The sequence below is a fragment of the Salvelinus alpinus genome, chromosome 13 (genome assembly GCF_045679555.1).
Source record: "Salvelinus alpinus chromosome 13, SLU_Salpinus.1, whole genome shotgun sequence".
Lineage (NCBI taxonomy): Eukaryota > Metazoa > Chordata > Actinopteri > Salmoniformes > Salmonidae > Salvelinus > Salvelinus alpinus.
In genome coordinates, this window is record NC_092098.1 from 6019999 (window position 1) to 6034453 (window position 14455).

The 14455-nt window shown below is 41.9% G+C and overlaps 1 protein-coding gene across 2 annotated transcripts in view; it reads right to left on the minus strand.

Annotated features, from left to right (window-relative positions):
* Nucleotides 1-404: 404 nt before the first annotated feature.
* The window catches only part of LOC139536870 (transcription elongation factor SPT6), a 59554-nt gene continuing 45503 nt past the window's right edge, over nucleotides 405-14455 (minus strand). For both annotated transcript variants that reach the window (XM_071337566.1, XM_071337568.1), the window contains 5 exons: nucleotides 12315-12427; nucleotides 7737-7814; nucleotides 5688-5875; nucleotides 5143-5387; nucleotides 405-3154 (listed from right to left, as the gene is read on the minus strand). In XM_071337566.1, coding sequence (XP_071193667.1) covers nucleotides 2965-3154; nucleotides 5143-5387; nucleotides 5688-5875; nucleotides 7737-7814; nucleotides 12315-12427 — 814 coding nt within the window. In that variant the 3' untranslated portion in view covers nucleotides 405-2964. The remainder of the gene's footprint in view (nucleotides 3155-5142; nucleotides 5388-5687; nucleotides 5876-7736; nucleotides 7815-12314; nucleotides 12428-14455) is intronic.

Genomic DNA, 14455 nt, shown 5'->3' on the forward strand with positions numbered 1-14455 from the left:
AAACAAATAATCTACTACCAGTGTGATCATATACCTAACATTGTAAAATATAATTTCATAATGGTCTGAGAAGAACATTGGCAGGGCAATTCAAGCATAGCCAATATGCAGTGATCCAATGACCTTGAGCTTTCTTGGATGGGTACTTCTGTAACTCTATGGCAGCACCCAAGGAGCTTGAATTTTCGAGCTCTACCCTTAGATTTGGCGGTGACGTAGTGTCCCCATGAGTGACAGAACACTGAGCCAATCATGGCGCAACTAGAGAACATTACCAACCCCTACGCTCCGTATTTTCCGCTGGCTGCCCAACCACCACAGAAAGCACTGAGCTAGGCTGAAACACCTGCATTTTGGAGCTGCCTCAAGAAAGCAAAAAAAAAGAGACCATATTTGTTTGCAGCTTTATTAACTAATTTTTTTATTATTATAATTATTTATTTATTTTTACATTGTTTGCAAACTGATGTGTGACACATATTAACGCCAAAATAACAGGCAAAACAGGCAACCCCCCCAAAATGTTTTGGTAAAAATGTGGGGCTCCCCTACCTGTCCTGAATGACAGGTTGCCACTGTACACACAGAAGCAAATAAATATATTGTGTGTGTGTGTGTGTGTGTGTTGAACAACACTGTGTGTACATAACACACACACACTGGGGGGAGGGACTCCCAGTGTTAATACAAATACTTTATTAAAGGGTTTGAAAAGGTAGAAAATGTTATCAGCAGTGTAATTAATACCAGAGACAAAATCCCTCCTTTCTCTCCTCCCACTGTCAACAACCACAGGCTTACTGATGGTACAGCAACTAATATTGCCAATAGAAACATAGGACCAGTTTCCCAGCCCTATATATAAAACTTATACTCCTGGACTAAGCCATTGTTTTACCCGTCAGTTTGATTGAGAACTAGTCCTCATTTGCAATTATTAGCCTGAGCATTTATAAATGAGGATTCTCCGTGGAACATGCTTTGATCCTAGGAGTAATCCTTGTATAACATCGCATATCCACAAATGAAGCCCACAACTGTACAGTATATCAGCGACTCAATCAACTGTATACAGACAGCAAATAGTCACCAAAAAAACATCCCAGAATGCAATAGATGTGTTTTGGTGTGACACTAGGTAGTGTCACTTATGCAAGGCATACACAAAACAATTGCGCCTCGTTTTTGTCGTCCCAGATGAATGAAGGAGGCCCAGTTGATGGCTATTCCGTTCGCCAGACCCGTCGGATGTCATGCTAATTTTATTGCGTGCGAAATTTTGGACGTGCATCTTGTAGTAGGAGCAGTGCTACGACGCGATTGGATAATGATTACAGCCAATAGTCCAATGACCAAAACAATGACGGCGAAGATGAAAGCAACAACACGCAGGTTGTCACTAGTTACCACAGCTACAAAGTCAACATTGGCTATGTCTTAAAAACAAATGTTTGGGTTCTTAATTTAAGGTTAGGCTTAGTAATAAGGTTAGCAGTGTGGTTAAGGTTAGGTTTAAGTTCTGATTTTAAGAAGATCAATTGTAGACATGCTTCAAAGAGTGGATTTTAAGGGTGCAGGAGTTGGGGGAAGTGGCTAGGGACTATATGAAAACGGGATAGATGTAAACGCCCGAATACACAAAAGAGGCTTAAATGCTCATATGATGATTTAAAGACAACGATAAAATATTCGAAGCAATCCGCAGTCTAAAAAAGTTCACAGCAAAACGAAAAGTTCAAAGGTAAAACCTAGTCCCTACACAACAGTCTACTGTCTTGTCAGCTCCTGTCAATCATTACTTCCTTTCGTTTGTGGTGTCGTCATGGTATCAGTTACCATGGTTACCACTAGTACTATTTTCATGGTTAGAATACGAAACAAGAACAAAGCCTAGTAGCTCTCTCGCTGGTCTCCCAAAGAGACAGATCAAAAGATAGACATACTAGTAAACCATGTTACATCCCTGTGTCCGTCTGTCTGTGTTAAAACAAACCGTTCAAGTCTGGGTTGGTACAATGAATGCAACAATGACTAACCAGTGGGGTTTGGATGGAAGAGGACAAGGGTAAATCTAATGTTTCAATCATTCCCATTTCCCCAAGGTTTCATTCACCACATATTAGTTGAAATAAGGACAGAGCTCTTAATATTCAATAGCAATTTTTTGGGGGGGGATCAATACCAGACTCATATGCATAAGCATAGGTTTGACAGACAATGTGAACAGTCCAGAGTAAGGGTTCATACTGAAAACAGCGTCTTTATTAGTTCCGATGCATCAATACGAAAACGCAGACAAGCTTCCTGACTGGCTCTGCGAAAATGCTAGTTCGGCTGCCTCTCGCCACAAGCCACTGATCACCAGGGTGGCAAGGGGCGGGTCTACACAGCCAAAGGAACGTTACATAACAACCCGCCAACCGATCGGACCCTTTCGCCAGCATCTCCTAATCTTTTAGAAATATTGTTCTTTAAAAATCAAAGCGAAAAAATTAAGTACAGCATACCCTATCGCATGTTATTAAAAGGAAAAGGAGAAAGGTTGTCTGAGAATCAATTTCTCCATTAGGTCCATGTCCTATAACTCCGTCTGTCAGCGGTTTGTTTCAAGTGTTTGGTGTCGACTCTCTGCCTGCCTGACAGTGTTAATATCCTTACTAAATAAAATACTGGATGATGTGGCTGGCAAAAAAAGAGTGAGGAAAGAGTGAGTGATAGACTGACGAAGAGATGTGCCGGGAGAAAATCATGGCTAGATACACAGTAGCTAGAAACAGATTCCAATGGGACCCAAGGAGTGGGTAAGGAGGGTTAGCTAGTGGGCTAGGAGGAGAGGAAGCTAAGGAGGAGAGGAATCTGAAAGGCATGGGTCCATTTTAAGAGGGCAGGCAGGCAGGCGTACGGATGGAAGGATGAGTTGATGAGAGCGAGTGGTATATTCGGAAGGAGTGGGATAAGGGGGTTCTATCGGTCCATCTCGTCCAGAAGGGGTGTTGCGTCTCCAGCGATGGACATTGGGGTGCTCTCGATCATGGGGCTGGGGGAAGGCCGTGGGGTCATCCTGGGGGTCTTCTGCTTCTTCCTCTCCGCCTCCTTGTCCTGGAGCCACTGCTCCGCCATCTTGGCCCAGTCCACCGCCGTGCTGCCGCTCGACCTGCAGGGGGAGACAGAGTAGAAGGTGGGGTTAAGTACAGGGCAGCTTGGATGGTTGTAGTGTTTTAGAGGGCTGGGTTCGTTATAAAGCAGCTTGGACGATGTAGTGTTCTATAAGGCTGGGTTAGGTACAGGGGCAGATGGTTTACGACGTCAATGTGCAAGTAGTTTTAGAACAGTTTTACGACATGGCTTACGAATGTAAAAGGTGGTCCCGGCGATGCGATATAGGAAGATACAAATATAGTGCCGGTAATATGAGTTAGATCTTTAGACCTGGTTGAGCTAGAAACAAGCCGGTTTTGCTGTAGTAATGGTGCAACCATGACGCTAATGAATCTGCACTGCCTTGTTTCTCTAGGGCACAGCACTCCCAAAATAAAACGCCTGGTCACACAGCTAAATATTTTGTCCCACTTTAGAACCCTGGTTACATTTCAGCATGCAAAGTTTGGACCTCCTTGATATCTGGGTGCATGACATGAGCCGGGATATTCTGGTTCTCAGAGACCTAAATGTCTCGATCCCGCATAAGGATACTGACAGTGCTAATTACAACATCTTCAGGTGTGACAGACCAAACAGGGGGAGGGGTGGCTATATATTTGAAATCAACTCGTGGCATCATGTTCTCTAAATATCCCTATCCCCAAGTGTTTTTTGCTTTTGGTTATAGATGTCATCCTAAGCGAAAATGAGCATTTTTCTGTGGTGGGGCTGATTTGCTTGATCCTTTCTTGCTGCAGCTTTCTGCTCCTCTAATTGTGGAATCATTGACACATTTTTAAGCTGACAATTATCTGTAGGGTCTGGAAGCTGTAGGGTCCCCCAAAACAGGCGTGCCAAGCTTGCAGAGTCATACCAAAGACGACTCGAGGCTGTTATCGCTGCCAAAGGTGTTTCAACAAAGTACTAAGTAAAGGGTCTGAATACTTATGTAAATGTAATATCAGTTTTTTTTTAAAATTATTTATACATTTGCCAAAATATCAAAAACTGTTTTTGCTTTGTCATTATGGGGTATTATGTGTAGATTGATGAGGGGAAAAATAATTCAATCCATTTTAGAACAAGGCTGTAAAGTAACAAAATATGGAAAAAGTCAAGGGGTCTGAAGATCACATGCCGTTTCCACTGTATGTACATTAATGGATAGGTAGAGACTTCAGTTCTCTCCTCATATGTATATCATTTATGTAAGACAAAAAATGAAGGCATGGCACGTTGCGCAAGACCTGCGCTTTTGAAATTCCTATGGGAATTGTTTAGAACGCCACCATTAGGTGAATGATCAGATTGTTTGGAACAGTAATTGGTGACATATTTTATGTCAAATCTCTTATTCCCCAACATGGCGACAATTGCGGGGACCCTCTTGCACAAACTTCTGCCATACCTTACTTACTTCATTGTTAACCCAGCAAAGTCCGAGCTACCAAACCAAGTCTCAGACAAACAAGCGTCTGCTGAATGAATAAAATATGAAAAATAATGGCTAACTCTAGAGATCCTTTTGGTTTCCACTGAGTTGGGTAGATCTGCGTTTAGTTTTTTTAACACCTTACTTGTGGAATGATCTCCAGAACTCTCTAAAGTTGGATGTTTTGGAAATGTAAAATTGTATGATTGTGTACATGCAGGGCTCCCTTTTGGCCTTGGTCTCAATGAGAAACGTTTAAATAATGATAAACAAGAGGGGTAAAAAGTATTATAGAGGGCTGGGTTAAGTACAGGGCAGTCTGGATGTTGTAGGCTTTCCAGTTTGGATGTTGTAGTCTTTTAGAGGGCTAGGTTAGGCAGCTTCGATGGTGCAGTGCTATCCGTGCTATCTAGCTCTCTGTCAAGAGAATGGGGTGCAAAACTCCAAACCTTGAGGCTGGGGGCACATCATTTGGAATTTGGCTTAGAACACAATTTAAACTCCATCTTATACACACATGACCACACATCCAACTAAACCACACACACACACTCCCCATCTCTACTTACTTAGGCTGCTGCGGCGTGCGTCCTCTGGAAGAGGTGGAGGAGGAAGGTGTGTTGGACGAGTGTCCATGGTGACTGTTGCTGCTGCTGTGGCCCTGCCTTTGGCTGCTCTGTGTGTGTCCGTGGGAGGACAAGGGGGTGGAGGAAGGGTACTGGGGCGTACCCATGGTCTGCTGGCTGGGGGTGGTGTACGAGTAGCTGGGGGTCATCATGGGCGTCGACATCGGCTGCTGGGGCGTTGCAAATACCTGCAAATTAATCAATCGGTAAATCAATCAGTCAATCAACTGATATGTGGCAAACATCAGTAAAAAAAAGAGAACATTCCACTTTTAATATTTCACTATTTCGGTTTTCATCTCTCCAATGTGATTATGGTCCATGTTTGATAATCTTTCTGCGACAACAAGCTTCCTTAGTGTCACTCAGGTGGGTGCTACACACTGGCAGTGGATGAGTTACCTTAATTATACCCTAATATAATACAAAGCTATTGGATCATTGGGAAAATGTTTAGTGCTATAAACCCAAAACAAAAAAGAACTCACGTGATAGGCTGAGGTGTTGCCTCCCCCACCCCCGCTGCTGCCCCCGGTGTAACCGTATTGGCTGGAGTCCCACTGGGCGGGCGTGGTGTTGGCATTCTGGCCCTGGCCCTGCCCTGTCACCGCGGCGATGGCGCTGAACATCTGAGAGGTCATGTTCCGCGGGAGAGCGTTGACAGCTCGCGTCAGGTCTGAAAGACAGAGAGAGACCGAGAGAAAGATAGCGATATGTAGGGGGAGGGCAGGAAGGAGGGATGGAGAGAGAGAGCAGTCAGAAATACTTTAACTCTATTGTAGAGGTTGACCGATTATGATTTTTCAACGCAGATACCAATTATTGGAGGACCAAAAAAACCGGATACCGATTAATCGGCCGTTTTATATTTATATATATTTGTAATAATGACAATATTACAACAATACTTAATGAACAATGAACACTTATTTTAACTTAATATAATACATCAATAAAATCTATTTAGCCTCAAATAAATAATGAAATATGTTCAATTTGGTTTAAATAATGCAAAAACAAAGTGTTGGTGAAGAAAGTAAAAGTGCAATATGTGCCATGTAAAAAAGCTAATGTTCCTTACTCAGAACATGAGAACATATGAACGCTGGTGGTGCCTTTTAACATGAGTCTTCAATATTCCCAGGTAAGACGTTTTAGGTTGTAGTTATTATAGGACTATTTCTCTCTATACCATTTGTATTTCATATACCTTTGACTATTGGATGTTCTAATAGGTACTTTAGTATTGCCAGCCTTATCTCGGGAGTTGATAGGCTTGAAGTCATAAACATAAACTGCCTACCACCGCTCAGTCAGACTGCTCTATCAAATCATAGACTTACTTATAATAACACACAGAAATACGAGCCTTAGGTCATTAATATGGTAAAATCCGGAAACTATCAATTCGAAAACAAAACGTTTATTCTTTCAGTGAAATACGGAACCGTTTGTACCGGGTGGCATCCATAAGTCTAAATATTGCACAACCTTCAATGTTATGTTATAATTACGTAAAATTCTGGCAAATTAGTTCGCAACAAGCCAGGCGGCCCAAACTGCTGCATATACCCTGAATCTGCGTGCAATGAACGCAAGAGAAGTGACACAATTTCCCTAGTTCAATATTGCCTGCTAACCTGAATTTCTTTTAACTAAATATGCAGGTTTAAAAAAATATACTTCTGTGTATTGATTTTAAGAAAGGCATTGATGTTTATGGTTAGGTACATTAGTGCAACGATTGTGCTTTTTTCACAAATGCGCTTTTGTTAAATCATCCCCCGTTTGGCGAAGTTGGCTGTCTTTGGTTAGGAAGAAATAGTCTTCACACAGTTCGCAACGAGCCAGGCGGCCCAAACTGCTGCATATACGCTGACTCTGTTGCACAGAACGCAAAAGAAGTGACAATTTCCCTAGTGTAAAGAAATTCATGTTAGCAGGCAATATTAACTAAATATGCAGATTTAAAAATTAATACTTGTGTATTGATTTTAAGAAAGGCGTTGATGTTTATGGTTAGGTACACATTGGTGCAATGACAGTGCTTTTTTCACGAATGCGCTTGTTAAATCACCCGTTTGGCGAAGTAGGCTATGATTCAATGATAAATTAACAGGCACCGCATCGATTATATGCAACGCAGGACAAGCTAGATAAACTAGTAATATCATCAACCATGTGTAGTTAACTAGTGATTATGTTAAGATTGACTGTTTTATATAAGATACGTTTAATGCTAGCTAGCACCATACCGTGGCTCCTTGCTGCACTCGCATAACAGGTAGTCAAGCCTGCCACGCAGTCTCCTCGTGGAGTGCAATGTAATCGGCCATGATCGATGTCCAAAAATGCAGATGACCGATTGTTATGAAAACTTGAAATCGGCACTAATTATACCGGCCATTCCGATTAATCGGTCGACCTCTACTCTATAGGTTATCTTTGTTTGGATAGAACACAAAAAAAAATAGATTTTCAAATTCAACATTTCTGGTGTGTGTGTGTGTGTGTGTGTGTGTGTGTGTGTGACTGACCTGCGATGTTGATGTTAGCTGGTGTAGCGTTGACAGAGGCAGGTGTCCGTGTTCGACTACTACTGCTGGGGGTGATGCCTGAAGACAAAAATACAACCAATAAAATCCAAAATAGCACAATAAAGTAGAGATGGGCATTTGAAATAATGACACTATTAAAATAGTATCATGAAAATATTCGAAATACGTGTGTTTTTAACCTGAGCCTAGCCTGTGCGAGGTAGAGACGCTGACGCTACAGCGGGAGAGGGGCGGTGTATGTGAGAGCGCCCTGCATCGGGTCGGATACCCACTATTCCCCACGGTTGACCCGCAAATGAAAATATTCTTTCAACCTGCGGGTCGGCTCATTTTTTTTACAAACCCAGGACCTTGTTTTGATGCGAATTCCAGAGATATAGGCTACCAGCCACGCAAGCAGTGGATCAAGGAACTGTCCATTTTTTTAACGTGGTGCTGAAACTTGTTTCACCCCCCCACCTCCAAGTGTACTTTTCCTGGCTAGGATAGCTCACGCGAAAATGTCTAACATAGGCCTAACTGTAGAAATAAAAAGGTTATGAAATACACCATCGTGGAAACAGGTGAAATCCCTGTTTGGTTTGGAAGGATTTCAGTCGTTGTGGACAAGGACAACAACCCAGTAGATTGATACACAGTCAGCTTAAAGTGCAAACAGGTATTTGTTTATGATAGGCTAATTCGGTTTATTATCAGTTAATAATTACATGAATTCAGAATTTCGTTCATTTAGACCATGTCAAGTTTGAGTAGCCTACTAAATGAATACATTTTTGCAGCCTATATTCGATTCTGGGAATTATTTAAGTTTCAATTCAACTATTTGATTATCTAAACAATATTGAATGTAAAGGTATTGTTTTGTTATGTCGGCTATAGGCCTTCATTAGGTAAGAAGACTAATCAGAAGGCCCTTTTTTCAGAGCGACTTGAGTTGTCAATGTGCGGCATCTCATTGTAAAAATTGAGTTGTAAAGTGTGTTGTAGCAGGAAGCAATTATTATTATTATTGTTAATTTAACCTTTATTTAACTAGGCAAGTCAGTTAAGAACAAATTCTTATTACAATGACGGCCTACTGGGGAACTGCCTTGTTCAGGGGCAGAACGACATATTTTTACCTTGTCAACTCAGGGATTCGATCCTGCAACCTTTTGGTTACTGGCCCAACGCTCTAACCACTAGGCTACCTGCCGCCCCATTTGTGGATACTATCATATCCACAAATGTTTGGTTTATTTCTACAGGATCCATTGATAATTGTCCTTGTAAATCATGAACTGCATTAATGGCTCTGTCTGCATTTAACTTAATGTGCCAGGCCAGCAATTTACCAGGTTTTCCACCTTGATCATAGACTGTTTCAGCCTCGTTAAGCTGTTTGCAGCCTTTGAGGTGGAAAGTTCTTCATACAGAGCTTTAAAAAATGTTTTTTTTTTTTTAAAGGGGTGGATCAGCTTAATATTACTGAGCTTTTAATAATTCCTTGTGTACTTCTGGGTTATGCAAAAAAGCTTCCCTCTCCAATTCTCTGATTTTGCTGTCCAACTCTCTCATTTTCAGATTTGAAACTGGTAAAATGTATCATTAGCCTCTTAATGGTTATCTGTAGGAGGAAGGTATACAGTGGGGAGAACAAGTATTTGATACACTGCCGATTTTGCAGGTTTTCCTACTTACAAAGCATGTAGAGGTCTGTAATTTTTATCATAGGTACACTTCAACTGTGAGAGACGGAATCTAAAACAAAAATCCAGAAAATCACATTGTATGATTTTTAAATAATTAATTTGCATTTTATTGCATGACATAAGTATTTGATCACCTACCAACCAGTAAGAATTCCGGCTCTCACAGACCTGTTAGTTTTTCTTTAAGAAGCCCTCCTGTTCTCCACTCATTACCTGTATTAACTGCACCTGTTTGAACTCGTTACCTGTATAAAAGACACCTGTCCACACACAATCAAACAGATTCCAACCTCTCCACAATGGCCAAGACCAGAGAGCTGTGTAAGGACATCAGGGATAAAATTGTAGACCTGCACAAGGCTGGGATGGGCTACAGGACAATAGGCAAGCAGCTTGGTGAGAAGGAAACAACTGTTGGCGCAATTATTAGAAAATGGAAGAAGTTCAAGATGACGGTCAATCACCCTCGGTCTGGGGCTCCATGCAAGATTTCACCTCGTGGGGCATCAATGATCATGAGGAAGGTGAGGGATCAGCCCAGAACTACACGGCAGGACCTGGTCAATGACCTGAAGAGAGCTGGGACCACAGTCTCAAAGAAAACCATTAGTAACACACTACGCCGTCATGGATTAAAATCCTGCAGCGCACGCAAGGTCCCCCTGCTTAAGCCAGTGCATGTCCAGGCCTGTCTGAAGTTTGCCAATGACCATCTGGATGATCCAGAGGAGGAATGGGAGAAGGTCATGTGGTCTGATGAGACAAAAATAGAGCTTTTTGGTCTAACTCCACTCGCCGTGTTTGGAGGAAGAAGAAGTATGAGTACAACCCCAAGAACACCATCCCAACCGTGAAGCATGGAGGTGGAAACATCATTCTTTGGGGATGCTTTTCTGCAAAGGGGACAGGACGACTGCACCGTATTGAGGGGAGGATGGATGGGGCCATGTATCGCGAGATCTTGGCCAACAACCTCCTTCCCTCAGTAAGAGCATTGAAGATGGGTCGTGGCTGGGTCTTCCAGCATGACAACGACACGAAGCACACAGCCATGGCAACTAAGGAGTGGCTCCGTAAGAAGCATCTCAAGGTCCTGGAGTGGCCTAGCCAGTCTCCAGACCTGAACCCAATAGAAAATCTTTGGAGGGAGCTGAAAGTCCGTATTGCCCAGCGACAGCCCCGAAACCTGAAGGATCTGGAGAAGATCTGTAGGGAGGAGTGGGCCAAAATCCCTGCTGCAGTGTGTGCAAACCTAGTCAAGAACTACAGGAAACGTATGATCTCTGTAATTGCAAACAAAGGTTTCTGTACCAAATATTAAGTTCTGCTTTTCTGATGTATCAAATACTTATGTCATGCAATAAAATGCAAATTAATTACTTAAAAATCATACAATGTGATTTTCTGGATTTTTGTTTTAGATTCCGTCTCTCACAGTTGAAGTGTACCTATGATAAAAATTACAGACCTCTACATGCTTTGTAAGTAGGAAAACCTGCAAAATCGGCAGTGTATCAAATACTTGTTCTCCCCACTGTATGGTGGGTGCAATTAAGCTTGGAATGTACTGAGCGTACGGAAAACGATCACGTGGCAGGCACTGATAAGGGGAGAGAGCCGTGGATCGTGATGAAGGGGGTCGAGGTCAGGTCACGTTAAGGGAGAAGGAACAGTTTATTGCCCGTATCACTTAGTTTCCTGCCTAGCAATAGAGATGCAATGTTTAGCAAGGAGGAGGAGACTCCACCCAAATTGGGGTATGTATACCACCACTGGTGGAACCACGACTTTGTCGGTTCAGCTGTTCGATCCTTTGGGATGAATAAACTTGGTTTAAACTTTCAGTGTCCGTCAAGTTCTTACTCTGATATTTAGAACCTAACAGTAGGTACTTAAGTTAATACCTGCAGTCAACTTGTGCTATATGTTAGGAGATAAAGCAGACTGCGTTCTTCATTTCACTGGTCACATTATTTTACATTATGAAGCTAACTGTAGTTCCCCAGAACAGTTGAGCCAGTCATGCGTTTGTTTATAAATAGAACAGTGGGAGAAAGCAGGAACTGGTGAGTCCAGCTGTGTATTTGGTTTAACTTCCTAGTTGGCTAAGTAAGTGGCTGAATTAATGAGATGGAGCATCATATTGTTTTAGCTTTCTGCGTGTTTGAGAAGTCATAGCGCTTTGAATGAGTAATCTGTACAGCTGCCACTGCTATTTTAGATGTATCTCCTTTCCATTCTCAGACCCTCAGTCTGCTCCTCCCCCCTCTTCTCCAAGCAGAGCTGGCAGGCCCGTTGCCCTAGCGACTCAACACAGATACAGTGTGTACACATGCTGCTTCAGAGCCAGTGCTCTTCTTCCATGCATCAAAACTTGGTCATTGGCACATTGTCTCTCGTTCACATTCGCATGTAAAATGTCCAAATTCACCAAAAATGACATTCGGTAGCTACTACCTATACTTCTGTAACTTTATTAGCTGGATTGCCTGTCTTTGCAATTAGTTTATTTTTTTTTGCACTTGTTAGTATATTTAACTAGCAGCCTTCATGGAAATGCGCTATTACTTGTGCTAATTTTGTTAGCATTCTGGTAATAATTCATTTTTTTTTGCGGTTTACCCCCCCTTGTGTACTAAAACGCTAATACCGCAAATCCCGTGATGAGTAGGACGGTATGACAATATGAAAATCTGGATACGGCCCAACCCTAGCACTTTCTATAGTATTTTATTTCATTTAAAACCCTTGAGATGGGAAAACATGACAGAATGTTAACATTAGGTGAAATTATTTGTTTAAATTATTTTTTTAAATCAAGTTACGCTACCCAAAATGTATTCTACTCGTGGAACGACGCTCATACCTGGTACCGGTTCCTGGAAGTGGTCTTTGAACCAGCGGAACAGTCCGTTAACTGTGGGGAACATCTGGGAGCGGTAGCGGAACCCGTCAGGACTGATGGTCACAAACTCAACACTGTAGAGACAGAGCAGAGGACAACAAGACAGATTCAGATACAACACATCACCTCACTCAGAACAGTCAGCTGCTTCAAACTGTAATGGTTAAAAGGTTTAGAGTTTGGTTAAGGGTGTCCAATCAAAACGCATATTTTGACCAATGAGTAAAATAATGTTAATTGTGTAGATAATCCCCTAAGAAAACCAATGGTCCAAACTTCATGTCTCTATCATAATCAGTTCAAAAGTTTGAGTTTTTACCTTTGCACGACGGCCAAAATGAGAGGCCAGAGAAAAAAAAAGTGGACAAACATAAGAAAAATTGCACACAGCATCAAGCCTACCTGACAGAATGAATGAAGGCTACCTGGCAGGCTGAATGAAGGCTACCTGACAGGCTGCATGAAGGCTACCTGACAGGCTGCATGAAGGCTACCTGACAGGCTGAATGAAGGCTACCTGACAGGCTGAATGAAGGCTACCTGACAGGCTGAATGAAGGCTACATGACAGGCTGAATGAAGGCTACCTGACAGGCTGCAAGAAGGCTACCTGACAGGCTGCAAGAAGGCTACCTGACAGGCTGAATGAAGGCTACCTGACAGGCTGAATGAAGGCTACCTGACAGGCTGAATGAAGGCTACCTGACAGGCTGAATGAAGGCTACCTGACAGGCTGAATGAAGGCTACCTGACAGGCTGAATGAAGGCTACCTGACAGGCTGAATGAAGGCTACCTGACAGGCTGAATGAAGGCTACCTGACAGGCTGAATGAAGGCTACCTGACAGGCTGAATGAAGGCTACCTGACAGGTTGAATGAAGGCTACGTGACAGGCTGAATGAAGGCTACGTGACAGGCTGAATGAAGGCTACGTGACAGGCCCACTTTCCGAGTTGAACTTGTCATCTTTGTCGAATCCACAGGACATAAAACAATATAGAGTTAAGATAAATGTTAAGACAAGTAGTATTTTTATATTTTAGTATATGCTTTTCATATTAATGCAAAATTCCTGCTATTTTTTCAAGATTTCTCACAAAACACGCATCACTGAAATGTCAACGGAGCACTGAGCGTACTGCAAGCTTTTTAATTTTCAAAGTCTTTTACATTTAATTCAGTTTGTGTCATGTTAATTCAGCTTTTTGTGACCCACAGAAACAACTTTGCAGATGACCACATCATCAAAAGTCATTGCGAAAAAGCACACCGCTCTGTCAACAGAGCTCAGTGCTTATTATCGGATGTATTAGGTTACAAAATCGGACTTTTTGCATATAATGTTAATGATATGTTAGAGAAAGACCACACTGAACAATTCAGAACATGAACAATCATATTTGTCTTGGTAAAATCGATTTTATAAGGAAGTGAAATTTCATCACCAAAGTGCGTTTTCACCCACTCTGGGCAGACCGGGTGGACACCCTACAATTTGGGCAGAGTGGGTGGACACCCTATTTAGTTCCTAATTTAAAAAGATAAAATCTATTGAAAGCTCCATTTTCTATTGACATTAATTTAACATATTGTCCAAAAATAAGGGAGGCATTGGGACATCTAAAGCTAATTTCCTGCATTTCTACTAGGGCTGTCCCCAACTAAAAAATAAATAAATTGGTAGACCAAGAATAGTCTTTTCCAATCGATTGGTCGTAATTTTCAAATGCGTATTTTTACATATATAGACACACCCTATGTGTATTAATCAAATCAACTAGGCTATATGTACTGAACTTTTGATGAAATAATTAAGACACACAAATGAGCCAGAGATCGAGAGAGACTAACCAGAAGAAGAATAACCTGTTCCCGACCATCCTCTTGCTGCTGCTGGCCTTCACAGATTCTGCCATTATGCGTCTGAATTTGCCGGTAATAGGCTACACCAGCGGCAACCTTTTCAATTTGGAGTGCCAATTTATCTTACCATTTCTACCCATCTGAGTGACAGTTAGGATTTTCATGGAACAGTTTAATTTCATTTATAATAGTCTTTGGTTAATCTACATTCAATATAAATCTAAATGTAACTTAATGCCA